This window comes from Telmatherina bonti (assembly GCF_933228915.1).
Source record: "Telmatherina bonti genome assembly, chromosome: 12".
Lineage (NCBI taxonomy): Eukaryota > Metazoa > Chordata > Actinopteri > Atheriniformes > Telmatherinidae > Telmatherina > Telmatherina bonti.
In genome coordinates this window covers 35,361,169-35,377,424 of record NC_136610.1, presented here as the reverse complement: position 1 = coordinate 35,377,424, position 16,256 = coordinate 35,361,169, and the positions used below count along the sequence as shown (strand labels likewise).

At 42.7% G+C, this 16,256-nt stretch overlaps 1 protein-coding gene across 1 annotated transcript in view; it reads right to left on the bottom strand.

The window, feature by feature from the left end:
- Positions 1–5,634: 5,634 nt before the first annotated feature.
- Positions 5,635–16,256, bottom strand: part of nrg2b (neuregulin 2b) — a gene marked incomplete at both ends in the record, with an annotated part of 93,928 nt that continues 83,306 nt past the window's right edge. Inside the window, 2 exons of the mRNA XM_079250243.1 lie at positions 5,635–6,108; positions 7,990–8,173. Coding sequence (XP_079106369.1) covers positions 5,635–6,108; positions 7,990–8,173 — 658 coding nt within the window. The remainder of the gene's footprint in view (positions 6,109–7,989; positions 8,174–16,256) is intronic.

The following is a 16,256-nucleotide window of genomic DNA, read 5'->3' as shown; positions in this document are numbered from 1 at the left end:
AGCTAACCAGCTAATGGAGGTGAGCGGGCTAAAGCTAAGTCACGTTGTTAAGCGGCTAAAAACTGCGGTTGTTCTACGTTCTTCTGACTTGTAGCGAGAGATCGGGTACCTGTCAATCAAAAGGACACGCCCCTAAATATGAAGGTAAACCTGACCTATTAAACCTGAAATGTATTTTTGTACCAGGCTGTAAACATGTTTATTTCTGCTGTAAACATGTTTATTTCTGCTGTGAAGTTGGTCTTTTTAACATGGGAGTCTACGGGAATTCCCTCTGTTCTGCAGCCCCTAGTGGATGAAGGGGGAACTGTAGTTTTATACACCTCCGCATAGGCTTCACCTTTAACCGCCGAAGGCTTCGTCCATCTTTCATATATAGTCTATGGTCCCGAGGCTGGGAAACATAGAACTATAGAACTTTTACATCCGGGACGCGACATTTCGCTTCACGGTGTGGCTGTTCTGAACACACAACGTCCTTGATTCAACCAAAAAACAAGAAGATTAAAAGAGATTAAAACAAGAGTCATAAGATCGTCTTCTGCTGGCTGGAAAGAGCTAACAGGTCGGGTCGGGTGCTAGCTGGAGGCTGGATTAGCCGTCGGTAGGCAGCGCATGGCGGGAAAATGGCTCTGTAGTGAGTCTTTAACCGCCACTAAGTCCCGCTCTAAAAGCACCACTGACTAATCATAGATTAGCAACAGTAACTAAGGGAAAGTTGTGTAAGCCCTACTGTTTCCGCTCCACCATTTTAGTATTGATGCTGCAACGCATGATGCTGCAACGATGGAAACCGTCGACTGCGTTTGGGTTTTGGGAAGGTGAAAAATACATCGCCCAAAACAAAGTGCTGTACACGTGCCGCTTTGGCATTTTGCGAGGAAGAGATCGACAGGTAGCCAAAGAGACGGAGGGCAACAAAACCTCGTTTTTTAGCCGGCTAACCGTGTGCTTTAGCTTTAGCCGGCCTACCTATGGGTTAGCTTGGTTAGTTCTTAGCTACAAACTGCTTGGAGTTTGATGGATGTAAATGATCCACCCCTACGCTCACAGCCCCCCACACCCTTAGCTCCACCTCTTTGCCCATTTTTGTATTTTCTACAAAAGATGACAAGCTGCCAAGATGGCGACATTAGGAACCACCCAATGAGCTTCCGATCGGCTCTTCAGAAACCTACGGGTGACGTCATGGAGGCTCCGTCCACCATTCACATACAGTCTATGTTTTTAATCCAAACCAATGATCATTTTGTTGATAAAGCTCCACCCGTTTAGAGATAACATCTGTAAAAACTAAAGTGGTTTAGAGCAATGGTTCCAAAACTGAGGGTCATGACCCTCATGGCGTCACGAGGTAATTTTAGGGGGATTGTCAGATAATTACATTTATTCAATGTATTTGGGATTTTTACCCGTACTGTTAAACTTTTAACCATAAATGTATAAAACCATGTGGTTCTGTAAGATGTGTTGAATAGTAAATATGTAAAATTGTATGTACATGTAATAAAATACTGAATAAAATACATTGAAGAAAGTTCATATCAGTAAAAAAAAAAAAAAAAAAAAAAAAAAAAGGAAAAAAGAAATGTAAATTATATTTTCTAAAAGGAAACATCAATAAATGTTGCGTATTTTTATACTAAAACAAAGAGAAATGCGGAGTTTTCTCTAATTTTAGGCTATGTTGTTATTTTACTGGTGAGACCGACTGGAGAGCAGATTGTTCTGCATGTGGACCCTGAACCAACATGGAAACTGACCTGTCTGGTTTAGTTTCAGGTCGTACGTGGCTGAGAAAGGATTTTACCGACAAACAATGTTTTAAAAAAAGGTTAGAAAACCACTGACTCAAACAAAGCTGATGCTGCAGTTTTAAAAGTTAGAGGATTCTCCCTTCACACGCAGACCTGTTTGTCCATTCAGAGACACCGTAGTAAACATGGCGGCAGCTGCCACGCATGAAAAACCAAACGGCGAGCACCGTTTTTAATAATATATTTAATTTTTCTGTCACTGAAGTTCGATTTGGTTCCAAGTTGTTGCTTTAAACGGGGGAGGGGTGAAACATCAGACGTTTTATTTATAAAGATGACAGGACTGTTCCCAAATGGTAGGAATAAAGTTTTATTTTCCATATGAAGGGGTGGGTTTGGATTTTTCTTCTTTTACAAGTCGTATGTTTTCGATAAAACTTGCAAAAAATCTTCTAGCATTTTCCAAGAAAGATGGACATGAAGAAAAAGGGGATTTATTGCTGAATGTTTAAAATGAAGACACATCTTTTATTTATTTATTCTTTTTTTTTTTTCACCGAGTGGAAAAACAATTTTCTTGCTGCTTTTTCCATGCACCCAACTACCAGTACCACTAGGACATGCAAGGGGGAGGGAAGGGGGGGGTGATGGGAAAGGAAGGGGAGGAGAGGAAGGGGGAGGTAGGAAGTGGAGAAAAAGGGGGAAAGGAGGAGGAGGAAGGTAAAAAAGACAAACTGCTCGACAAACATGGAAGGGTTGTATGTTTCTTTTTTTTTTCGGGGAGGGGGGGGTGTTTTATTAAAATCTGTGTGCATATGTGTGTGTGTCAGTGTATGCATGTCTAAGTGACATATATAAGTGAGCGGTGGGACGCGTAGGGGGGGGGTGAAAGAGGGCGGGGCCATAATCGGAGTAGCTCTAGAAGCACACTATCTTCACCTGCAGGTTTTCCACTTTGCAAATCCCAGATTGATTATGTTCATAGTGAGACAAAACAAGGCAGAACTTTGGGTCAGGAACCCAAATAATACTTTTTTCTATATTTCATGTATGCATACCCCCCCACACCCCCCCGAATCGGAGGGGTTTGTTGTCATACTTTCTACATCTGTGATCCATGCATCGCTTGTGTGGGAAATAAAGAAACAACTCGACTGGCTTGAAATAAATGGGACTCGAGGTGGAAGTGACACGGTGGGGGGGTGTGTGTATGGGGGGGTCTCTGAGGGTCAAGTGGAGTTCTGACACAATCGGTCTAATGTTAATGTGCTGTTCGGTGTACGTCAGGTGGGAACGGGGGGTTAAATTCATCTGCTGGTTGCTTCTCTTAAGAAGGTGAGGAAGACATGAAGGTGAGGGGGTGATGGCGGGAGGAGGGGGTTGGGGTGGGGGGGGGGGGGGGGGGGGGGGCACACAGACAAATCATTCAGTTTGTATGACAAAGCAAAAGTTCAGTCAAAGTTACAGGAAGCAAACAGAGATCATGACCTTTTGGCTGTGAGCTAAACACAAAGCAGAAGTCAGGAACACGTTTCTCCGTCAGAGCTGTGGGGTCACTACTGCGGTGAAACGGGAGACGATGTCCCAGATAGCAACACCCGCTTGGCCCAAATGTGGCCCAAACATGATCCAAACGTGATCCAAATGTGGCCCAAACATGATCCAAACATGATCCAAATGTGGGCCAAACATGGTCCAAATGTGGTCCAACTGGGGTCCACGTGTGGGCCAAACATGGTCTCAATATGGGCCAAATGTAGCCCAAATGTGACAAAAAGGTGGTCCGAAGGTGATCCAAACATGATCCAAATTTGGATGTGGTCCAAATATGGCCCAAATGTGGCCTATATGTGGCCCAAAGGTGATCCAAACATGATCCAAATGTGGTCCACATGTGGTCCAAACGTGATCCTAACATGATCAAAACATGGTCCAAATATGGGCCAAACGTGGCCCAAATGTGGTCCAAATATGGACCAAATGTGTCCCAAACGTGACCAAAAGATGACCAAAATATGACCCAAATGTGTCCCAAACATGGCCTACATGTGGGCCAAACGTGATCCAAAAGTGGGCCAAATGTGACCAAAGGGTGGCCCAAATATGACCCAAATGTGGCCCAAATGTGGTCCAAATATGGGCCAAACATGGCCCAAATGTGTCCCAAACGTGGCCCAAATATGGGCCAAACGCGGCCTAAAAGTGGGCCCATATTTGGACCAAAGGGTGGCCCAAATATGGCCCAAATTTGTCTCAAACGTGGGCCGATAGTGGTCCAAATATGGGCCAAACGCGGCCTAAAAGTGGGCCAAATTTGACCAAAGGGTGGCCCAAATATGGCCCAAATTTGTCTCAAATGTGGCCCAAAAGTGGTCCAAGTCCACAGTTTCTCTGGCCTGGATGCGGTATCTGCAATCCATCACGTCCAGGCAACTGACATCTGGGCCACATGTGGACCACACATTTGTAACTGAGCCATAAATGCAAAAAGAGGCCTGGATCAGGCCCAGACCTGTCTGCTATCTGGGTCTTTGTTCCTGCAGATGAGGAGCAACTGGATCTTTGTGAAGAAAACAAGGAAGATTTCCTGTAAAGGTTTTTGTGGGGATGAAACGAACAGATGTGGCCTCTGCTCAGCAACTTTTCTTCTTCTTCACCATTAAATCCAACACAGATACTGGCGCCGTCACAAACGCTCAGACAACCTGAAGTAACAATGACATGAAAGGAAAAAACCCTCTGTTGGTTTCTGCTCTCCTGGTCACGGCGGCGAGTTTCTGCGACAGAAGCGAGTGAGTGGATGTGGATCTGGCCCTGTGGACTGAGCCTTAGAGATGATGAGATGCTCTCTGCTTTGAGTCCTTTGGCTGTGGCGTGATGAGGGGAAATCCTGAGACACAGTGCGGCTCTAAGCTGCTGGCATAGGAAACGGGCGGCGAGGCGGTCCACGGGAGGCCAGAGTCAGGCTGGATTACGACGGGATTGGTTGGGTTTGGATCTGCAGCTCCCTGACCAACGACGGTTCACGGAGGGCGGGTCTTACAGTGCAGAGGAGCTTCTGGCAGCGTGACGAGTGGCGAGCAGAAGGCGTCAGTCAAAATAAACAAATAAAAACAAACACACACACACATTGTAACCACCAACGTTATGGCAGCACCCTGAACACCTACACAGGAATCTCCCACACACTTCACAGAAATGACGACTGACGGGCAGCAAAAGCGGATGTTAGTGACTGATGTGTGTTCGTCTGGGAAATCCGCCCGACACATCCGCCTGCATCGGCGACTAAACTTCCCCGTGAAAACGAAGGTCGTGTGGATCGTACTCATGTAAACAGACACCTTTTACACAGGAGGAATCGATATTGCATGATGACATAATCAGATCACAGTTCGAAAAGAGGAAGATCCCAAATCAGAGAAGAAAACCAAAGCAACGGGAAGTAAGAGGGTTGGTCTCTATAAAAATGAGGAGTCTTTATAAGAAAGGCTACAAAAACTCAATGGGACCTCCGACTTCAGCATACAGCAAAAGGCACCACAATATTATTCTATTTATCTAACTTGTGAAAAAATTGGCACGTAATTCTCATTTTTTCATCTCTCATAATGCTGTAAATCAAAAACCTTTACATATAAATATCCCCCCATTATAAAAAAAGTCTTTGCTGTTAGCTAGTAGACAATTTTTGCTGAAATGAAAATAAATATTTCATTTGTTTAGAATATCTGTCTGTTATACAAAATAAAAAATATTTCTCCTAGGTGCATGTCCCTAGTCCACTGGTTGTGTAGGAGGAAGGGGAGTGTATGAGGTGGAGGAGAGGGAGCGTGGCGTGGGAGGGGGGGTCTGTGTGGGCGTGGGGGGTCCAGTCTTAAAGGGGCATGTTGTCCGCCTTGGAGCGCTGCGACTGCGAGCCGCGACTCTGCCCGTTGCTGCGCGCGCCGGGCCGACTCAGCCCGCGGTGAGTCCGTGCGTCCGCGCCGGATGACGAACGGAAACCCGACACCGTTAAGGGCGGGTCCATGTTCATGTTTTGCATACTCAGGAAAGGTGTGCTCTCCCCGTGAGCATCCTCCTCCTCGTCCTCCTCCTCCTCCTCCGACTGGCTGAAGCTCTGCGAGCTGTAGTCCCGCAGGCCCGCCGAACGCTGGGAGACGTGTCCGTTGAGGCGGTTGCGTCGGGGGCGGCGCCGACTCCGGATGGGCTCTCGCGAAGAGGCGTACTCCTGCGTCGTCTCATAGGCCTCGTCGTCAGGGAGACGGTAAGGACTGGACGGTAGACTGCCGGTACTCTCCGTTAGGTAAGGTCGCCGCGGACGTCGCGGCTGCCTGTACAAACTCCCATCCTGAAACACGAAACAGGAAATCTCTTCAACGTCCGACACCGGTTGGATTTTACTTTCAGCAAACATAAAAAAAAAAAAACAAAACAAAAAGTATAAATCTGACTCAGAAAGCACCATGGACTACAGATTCTTCTTCTGGTGGTTTTCTACCTTCCGAAAAAGTCGGGAATTTTTCTGAAGCATGAGAAAACCATAAGTTTGAATATCTGTAGATTTATTGAAATGTTTTATTTAGCAGACAAAAAGGGGTTTTTTGTATGTATGGAAAATGTAAACAAATTAAAACTTTAATGTCACTGACGCGCTGAAACAAGACAAAAAACAACAAAGATTCTGCAGACTAGATGCTGACCGGTAAGGGTGTCAGGATTGGGTATAAATGTAGCATTCGCCAAAAGTCTAGTCTTACCAACAGGTTGTGGCTCACAGGAAAACTCGGTCAGATGCTCGGTAAAGTATTTTCTCCGTGGAGGATTACACAGAACTTGAGTCTTTTGATGCCGACTTGTTGAAGGGTGATGTAACAGAACAGCATCATAGCCGGTTACTATGTCACCATTTTCTCAGCTACAAAACACCCATACAGGAACACGCAGGAACCTTCTAACATGGTAAAATCCATCCAGTTCATTGCATTACGCGGAGTAAAAATCCAGCTTCCCCTGAACCACTCTGAAACTGTTGGGGTTGGATTTGTTCTTCTTGTGGCTCAGACTTTTAGCTTTAGCCCCTCCATCTGGAATGTCCCCCCGACTCTCCAAACTGGGAGAAATCTGAGTTCCGTCCGCTGAACGTCGAGATCTACAACCCCACTTAAAAAATCCTGAAATTTCCCTTTAAGATGAGACACTCCATGTAAATATTTACATTTATAACCAACGGCTTCCACAGTGAAACTTTCTGATTTGTGTCTTACATTAGGAGAATTATTTTTTGTATTGCAATTTTTTTAAAATATGCAAATGAGTTTTTAAAAATAGATTTCTAAGTTAATATCTAAACAATATCTTGGATTAATCCAGGTTTAAAGTTCCTTTTTGTTAATATATAAATGTTTTAACGTGGGGATTTCCAGTGGCTTTTTATCTCTTTATAATCAAGCAAATAAGCAAAAACGACATTTTTTCAATGTTTTGGGGATAAAATGTTCCATAAATAATGAATTTAGAAAAATCCTCAAGTAAGAATTTTAGAAATACAAACAGGAGCATAACTGGAAAGTTTCCACTGGTCTACAATACGACATGTTGAGAAGGAAATACAAAAAAACCCCCTGAAAATTAACCAGGTGATGGCCAAAAGGAGGTTTTTTCCTTCCGCATCTTGCTTTAATCTGCTGAAATCCCCCAAAATACACAAATTACTCCCCTTTTACCCTCTGATGCATGAATTATTAAAAATCAATGCCACAATTTTTCACATACAATATTTTACTCTTTCTAATATTATTTGACTTTTTATTTTAGTTTATCTGTTTTATAGGAATAGTTCTAAAATATGTTTATGATATAAATATTCTATAAAATGGAATAGTATAATTTTCTTGTCTGTTTATCTCTGAGGTAAAGCTGATAGCTACATGTACGTGTTTATATGAAATTTGATACTGTATTAGTTTATTCTCCAGTGAGTGGAGAATGTCTTGGGTGACTTTAATACCACACTGACTTATGAATAAAGTAGAAAACAGCCTATTGAACTATGTTAAAAGATGCAGACATTCTGTAGAAATACACCAGAACAACAAGTTGACTATAAAACTCGGAGCTGAATTGATCATCGTCGGTTTTTCTTGTGAGATTTATGATCGGTGAAGAATAGAGAAAATCACATCTGTCACTGAACGAGCATTAATCTGTACAGCGTGTGTGCACAACGTACGTCGGGGCATCGTAGCAGTGGCTGGTCGTCGTCTCTGTGGTAGGCGGCAGCAGCAGGGGGGAGGGAGAGGATGTGGCTTGTGTTGGGTGAGGTGATCTGGAAGGTGGGCACCTGGGGGGGCAGCGGGGGGTAGTGAAACTCTACGGGCGACAGCCGTGCCGGCGTGGTCAGCGCAGACACGTACCTGGAAGAAGAAGAAGGTGAAAACAGTAAACCGTCTCTGAAGCGTTACAGCGCTTCGTGTTGCGTGTTTTTTTCTCTTTTCCAGATTGTGACATCACCAAGCTGACGTTTTTCAGGAGACAGAAATCCAAACAGCAACTCCAGTTTTAAAGACACGTTCACATCAGCCTTTTTGATTCAAACCCGAGTCCGTTTGCTCGGAAAGTCGCTTCGTTTGGGGAAATGTGAACGCGCCAAATGATTTCTGATTCGGACCAAAGAAGCGACTCGGTGCGCCTACAAACGCAGGTCTCGGCTCGTTTCTCACCGACCAAATACAGGAAGTGGACTTCACTTCCTGCATGTGCCGTAGCATTGCATTGTGGGTAAATCCATAGCGATGGCGTTAAGGGTCCTCTGCCTCGTCTGGTGTTCATACTGTGTCCATTGTTGCAGTGGATTTCTGCAGTATACTTGCATAAGACACAATAAAAACCCAAAACAGCCATAGTTTGGTCTCCATGTTTAACTGGCAGGTGGAGTTTTCTTCTTCACGCTGGTCTGGTCCTCTCTTCTGCTAAATACTAGTGCAGCGCCACCTCTGGTGGGAATGGGGATATATTATTCTAATGGTTTGACTGGTTTCACCAAAGTGCAGCGTGAACACGGTCTCAGTCCGCATGGATACACCCCCCTACAGCTGGACCGAGTCCCCAACTGGACCGAGTCTAGCGGACTATGCTGATGTGAAAGCACCCTCAGCCTTATTCATGGGTGTCATGTGACATCACTGTGTTTCATCCATAGACTGTATATAAAAAGATGGGCGGAGCCTCTGTGATGTCACCTGTAGGTTTCTGAAGAGCTGAATTGAAGCTCGGTGGGCGGTTCCTACCATCACCATCTTGGCAGCGTCATGCGCGTCGTCTCGCTCGGAAAATACAAATATGGGCAAAGAGGTGGAGCTGAGAGGCGGGCTGTGAGCGTCATGGTGGATGATTGACATCGAGCGAACTCCGAGCTTTCTGTAGCTAAGAGCTAACCCGGAGATAACAGGAGCTAACCAGCTAACGGAGGTAAGTGGGCTAAAGCTAAGTCCCGTTGTTAACCGGCTAAAAACCGCGGTTGTTCTACGTTCTTCTGACTTGAAGCCAGATATCGGTACCTGTCAATCAAAAGGACACGCCCCTAAACATGCCGAACTTCGAGATTAAATTACTTTTAAATGGGCGAGTTAGAAAGAATTCACTCCCCCCACAGTTGTCATGAAGGTAAACCTGGCCTATTAAACCTAAAATGGATTTTTGAACCAGGCTGTAAACATGTTTATTTCTGCTGTAAACATGTTTATTTCTGCTGTGAAGTTGGTCTTTTTAACATGGGAGTCTATGGAGATTTGCTCTGTTTTGCAGCCCCTAGTGGATGAAGGGGGAACTGCAGTTTTATACACTTCCGCATTGGCTTCACTTTTAACCGCCGGAGGTTGCTGCTTGGTTTGAACGGCGCCATCTTTAGGGCCATCCTGAGATCGAACTGGCATGGTGAGAATAAAGACATGCCGACAATGTGTGATGGTACGTTTCATGTTGTGTCTTTGTTTCTAGTTTCCTGTTTTATTTAGTAGTTTTCCTTGTTTTGTTCCCTTGTGTCTTGTTTCCCATTCTCCCGTTCATTATTATCTGGACTCAGTTAGTGAAGTCCTTCCTCCTTTGTCCAGGTCTGTTTCTGTCTGTATTTACAGTCCTTGGTTTCAGTTCTGTTTGCTGGTTCATTGTTTCTTGTGTTAACGTGTCTAGTCTTTGGATTAAAAGACATCTTGGTTCTCCGTTCTGTCCTGCATTTGGGTCCACACCTCCAACACCAACCTTGATAGAATAATCCCACAAGACCCCTTTTGATTACGTCCTATACCAGATAATCAGTATATTATCAGATTATCTGGATATTTTCATATCATACCCTGTTTTGGCCAGAATACAACATCTAGACATCTTTCTCGTGTTATTTTCCTGTAAATCTGTCTGTATAATGTATGATACAGAGAGAAAGTAAACATTTCCAACATGCCTCTCTCTGTTCATAGCGGGTGCTGACAAATTTCCTTTATTTTCAAATAACTCGACGGGAATGATTATGGTCAAACAATTAAAAAATAATAAATGAATAAATAAATAAACAAATAAACGCCCTCTCCGCTTCTTTTTATGGTCCTTTTTTTGCACAGTAAACGCACCTGTAAATAAACATTTAACCAGAGAAAACTTTTCCCACAGTTCTAAGCAGCCATAAAGCTGGTGAAGTAGTGAATGACGACTCTGAACTGGTCTGAAACTGGATTCAGCTGCTGTCTGGGACACAACGTACATTTCGTGTGATGAAGAAAGATTTTTGTCCACCAGGTGATGAAGTTTGGCCTCGGTTACCGTCCTGATGCGGAGCATCGGTAGGCGGCGGTTTGTCTGAAGGGATTCTCCGATGTGGAGGGATGGATTGGAAATGAGATAAACATAGATGTTGGCCAAATACTAATTTAGTAAATGTTAGGAAGATTTTAGATGATTCTGCAATTCGTAATAAATAGTACGTTTTTCCTCCAGCAGAAATGTGCGAGTAGTTTTTGCCGTTGGGTCCTAAAGATGACGTCAGTGAAACCCACTCACTATTAACTTTATAAGGACACATCTAATCAGCCAATCACATACCAGCCCAACACATTAAGTCATGTAGACGAGTCAAAGTGAACATCAGAATGAGGAAGAAAGAAGATTTAAGAGATGTGAAATGATTCTGGACGGGCTTCTCTTAGCAAACAGCTAGCCAGGCAGACGGATGTAACCGTCGCTGCCGCTGCGGGGACGAAATGATGCAATAAATCAGATTCACCTGAAAATCTGATCTATGTTGGAGTTTGACAGTAGCTGCGTTTCTACGTCCCCTGGAATCGTGTAAAACCTAAATATCGTCATGGAAACACCTACATCTAATAAAAAAAACACTCACATGTTGCTAAAAAGCTTCACGCTCTAACGAGGTGGATTTTCCGACATTTCCATAAAGAAGTCATGATTAAAATGCAACGGAAACACTTTTTTTTCCCCCCATTTAAATGCGTTTGTATGTGACGTAAGGAGTCATGTGACCATTTCAGGTAAAGATGACGCAGCAAACAGCAGAGTTTTACAGTGATTTAGAAAAGGAAATGAAGAATAAGGGCTTTAAAAAGCCGTGGCGAGCAGAAAACTGCTACGTGGCTACTGCGCACAAGCCGCAAACGCCAGCTGGACCAGACTTTATGAGAACTGTGGCTTTTTCTCTGAACACCGCTCAATGCAAACACATGCAAATCGTAAATGTAGGTTGTCAAAATTTGACATGAAATCACTTTTATTCAACAAAACTGCAATAGAAACGCTACTGTTGCTGATAATGTAAATGTAGATCTGCCTTCCTACATGTTCTGCATTTATTCTGGCTTTTTAAAAAAAAAATTTATTATTAAACTAAAAGGTAACGCTTCCACAAAAGACTGCTGGGATCGGCTCCAGATTCCCCGCGATCCTTCATATGACTAAGCAGTTAGGATAATGAATGAATGAATGAATGAATGAATGAAAGGTAACACATTGTGAGTCCCTGCTACGTCACACCAAAAGACAAGAAGGACCGACTCTGCTGAGTCTGAAAGCAACTGTTGGGGAAAATTGTTATGAGTTTGGTTTGAATTAAGTATTAGACATATATGCATTGATTTGCTGTGATCCTGCTGTGTTTTGTATCTATGCACAAAGCTTTCTTTAAGTCATATGATCCTTGTCTGGAATGTGCAGACAAAGTCTGAGACAGGAAGAGTTTCCTGCAGGGCATCTGTTTTTGTCAACTGCTTGGTTGACCAGTTGTCTAAAGGTTAGAGGTTAAAGGTAATAAAGTAATATAGTGAGTGATTGATGCTTAGTGAGTTCAGTTTAGTCTTAAATAAGAGATAATGATTGTTTCATATGGTGTGCTCAGCAACTAGGAGGAGTTAAGCATGGTTTATAATCGGGTGTTACTTCAGCATCTGGAGAGAGAGTTCTCTCTCCAAGCTCCAGCGTGTGCTTGTATTAGTTTATAATAAAATGTTCATTGTAAGAAGACAGTTGACTCATAAATGTATTACAACTTCTCAAGACCAGAGTATTTTCCACCACAGTTTTTGGGGGCTCGTCTCGGGATCCTGCGTCAGTCCGCCCAGGTTGGGGATAGACGGGTTGGCCACCTGAATCCACAGATTCATCCTAAGAACCTCAATTAGAGTATTTCAGAGGACAGGACGTCTTTCTCCCACCCGTGGTCGACTACGCCAGGACTCCTTCTGAACCAGTGTGAAAAGACAATGGTGAGAAGTGTTATTCTAAATTTACATTAATTTTCAGACTCAAACTGGAGTCAAACATTACTAGAAATTTATCACAAATTAATAATCAATATTTTAATTAATAATCACAATATTTTTCTGTTTTGTGGTCAATTGTCTTCATTATTCTCATTGTGACAGGGATTCTCCTCCTCACCTCCTCATCGAAAGAATAACTCAAGGGATAAGAGAATAACTTAAGACGAGATCAGGTTGACGTCATAAATAAAATCCTGTGAGTTTAAGTTAAGTTTAAGTTAAAGTTTAAGTTAAAAATCGTGAGTAACAAGACCAAGTCGTAAGTGCTGTGAGCTAGACGTAGCAAGACCAGACCAGTAAATCTTGTGAGTTACAAGACCGAGACCAGTAAATTAGTCAGTAAGTCCTGTGAGCTCGAGAAGCAAGACCAGGCCAACCTTGAGTTAGAAAACTGAGAGGAAAGCCATCTTGAGTGAGGAGGAACAGAGAAGAAACTGTGTGGGCTGGTTTCTGGAGACATTGAGAATTTTGCCTGATAATTCTACAAAGGTGTGGGATTGACCCTCTGTGTACATCCGCTGCAAACAGAACTAGTTCCTTTGCAGTAGGAGGTTGATGTACAGCACCATTAAGAAGTTGAAATCTCTGTCTTCATGTGAGGGGAAACTGGGGTGGTTGTGTAAAATTTCCTGTGTTAAACTTGATTGGACTGATTGTGTGGAGAATTAAAACCACGTCTTGTGAAGCCACACCGGACTCTCGCAGGAGAGCCTAGAAGCTTGTGTGGGGGTAGACAAACGTGGGGGCACGACCCATTCACATGCATTCATCCAACTGTTGAAGTGAATTGTTTGTGTAAAATCTAATTTACTGCAGTAAGAAAAAAAAAAAAAAAAAAAAAGAAAAAAAAACAAACAACAAAAAAAGTATGAGAGAAGGAAGTGAGGAAAAGAGTGTGTTCATTAAATGCCTTCTGCTCACTGAAGGAGATGATGTCATAGCATGTTAGGCAGAAACAAACATATAAATCCTGTGTAAAATAGCTGCTTGTGCTTTTCTTCCTAAAGCTTTTATAAGAGCATAAAAGCCACTCCCTGTATGAATGTGGAAACCCTTTTCCTAAGGAAAAGCAGTTCTTTATTATCACCTGAGAACATTTTAAAGAGCAACAACATATTAAGAATGAAAAATCAGAAATGTGAGAGATGTGATTTATAGTATTTGGAACTTATTCTGTTAAATTACTATACATTGTGTAGGCAATAAGCTTAGGTTTCTGTCTGTTCCCTTTCAGACATTCATAAGGTGATTTTTATTCCTTTACTACTGCTATTATAAATTTATGCCTAGCATGTCTAAATAAATTTAGATAAACTGGAAATAAATAATGCAGCTAAAGGATGCTGAAACTAAGCATAATGTTAGGAAAAAGAGAAAATTCTTGACCTTAAAATAGGAATGGTGAACCAACGTGCTAGAGTAAATTTCCCTTGCAATAAGTTCACTTTAGCTAAATGTGAGCTAACGACAAGAAGAGAAGTTCTCAGAACAAGTGTATCTTCTTAGCAAGATCATGTTCAGCTTTCCCAGGAGAGAACTGAGTTATGAATCCACTGATAATATAGTCTCACACACACAATTACAATGTAATGTTCAAGTTACATGATGTTCACAGCACAGAACATGGTCCACATAATATGTTTGCCACAGGATTCAGAAGAAAACTATTATAATTATGAGGCTATGATCTTTATTTTCCCCTTACTGGAGAAGAAAATACACCACATGACCAAATGGTTCAGTCTCAAAAGCTCGTCTGCTGTATGGTGTTGGACACATTGCAGCTTTCCCTTCTAAACCCTTGTCAGCATGCAGCTTGGTCCACAGGGACCTCAAATGTCTATCCTGCCTGAGGGGATTCAGAGGAGGGGCTGGGGGAGAGTGAGTTCTTGATCCGGGTCACCGTAGAGTTCTGGGTGTCACGCGTGGTCAGTCAGGAGACTGGAGCAGAAACGGTCCCTACAACCTAAAGCATCATTCCACCTCCCTTCTGTGTCAGCTCTGAGTCCTGGAGCAGAACCTGATATGCAGATGTGGCTGCATGGACCCGGCCGCTGCTGATGGCCTGGAGATCCCAGAACCAGAGGGTCTGGCAGAGCCCTGTTGGTTGTGACTGTGAACAGTGTGGATATGGCTCCTATGGTGGACATGTGAGCTGGATTTTCACCTTTGACCTCTGGAGGTGATGGATCCTCCTTGTCCTCAGACTGTGTTTCAGTTGTGGAATTTTCTGGAAGTAAAAGACTAACGAATGTGGCCGGCAGGCAGCACAAATCCCACCCCGACTACAGAATCAGATGATGTTTTCTGGAATAAGCTGCACCCTGATTCTGTCAGAAAGACTGTTCGGTTCACTCAGTTCTCTGTGGAAAACCTGGATCTCCTTCCTTGAACTTTTGCCTACTTTCTGATCCTTTACATGTTACTCTTAATTAATTACACATATGAATCTGATTTATCTACCAGGAAGTTTTGATGAACATGTGTCGGGCACTTCCTGGCATGAATTTCTGATTGTATGCTGATTGGAGGAGAGCATGGTGGCTGTGGCGCGTCTGACTCCTGAGCAGATCGAGTGATACGAGCTGAATGATTATCCACAAGACCAGGCCAAGGAATGAGGCCCTACAACCAAACATTTACTCACTGTTTCTGCTTAGCTTTATACCACATTTATGAGCATGCATAAAATTTTGCACTCCTGCAGACTTCTGCAAGTGAACAATGACACAGACATCTCTGCTCTGCTGCAGGGAAGCTGAACAGTTCATACAGACTAGTCAACTTCTGGCACGCTGTGCCTTATAAAAAAAAAAAAAAAAAAAAAAAAAAAAAAAAGTGTGATGTATACTAAGTTTTTAATGTTTGAGACAGAATAGATGTCAAAAGAAAAAAAAATAAGCCGCTATATGACATTAAATAAGAAGGTAGTTTTGTAATTTCCTGACTTCAGCGAATGCAACACAGGTACAACAATCTCCGTGTTTTATTTGCTGACAGCTGGTGTTTTATCCCTAATCAGAATTCATTATTTTGAATTAAAGCAGACATGCTCAGCGGTTAAAATACACATCAGATGATTTTTGTTTAAAGAGTAGAACCAACTCTTGCGATGGCTGCCAGTAAACAGACCAGTCTCTTAGTTAACACGCTTAATAAGTAAACAAACAAGTCATTTAAGCCCTGTATGTCCTCAAAATTAACATGAATATGAGGCAGATTATTTGAACAGTATTGATACTTCCAAAGTTAAGCTAACTATGCTAAACCGTTAGCCTTGGCCTTTTCTGTTACACACGTTTGCATTAAAATCATTAAGGAAGAAATGCTGCTGTGAGTGTGCACGTACATGTGTGCGTCGTATTGTTGTAGATGAAAACAGCTTTACCATCAGTATTAGAAGTTTGTTTCTAAATGCTGCTTAAGTTCAAATGTAGATAGAAAACAAACAGCTTTATTATGACCTGAAGGTCTCTGGCTGTTCAGTACCTGAAGTCCAGCTGTTAAAGATGGGTTTACATCTTGTTGCTTTATGCTTATGCTTATGTTTACAATATATTTGGAATAGAAAGCCAGTCTTATTATGATCTCAGTTTTGTGTGTGTTGCTCCTGAATGGGTCTGTTGGAGTCTAAGAGAGACAAATCAGAGTAAACCATGAGATTAACTAGACT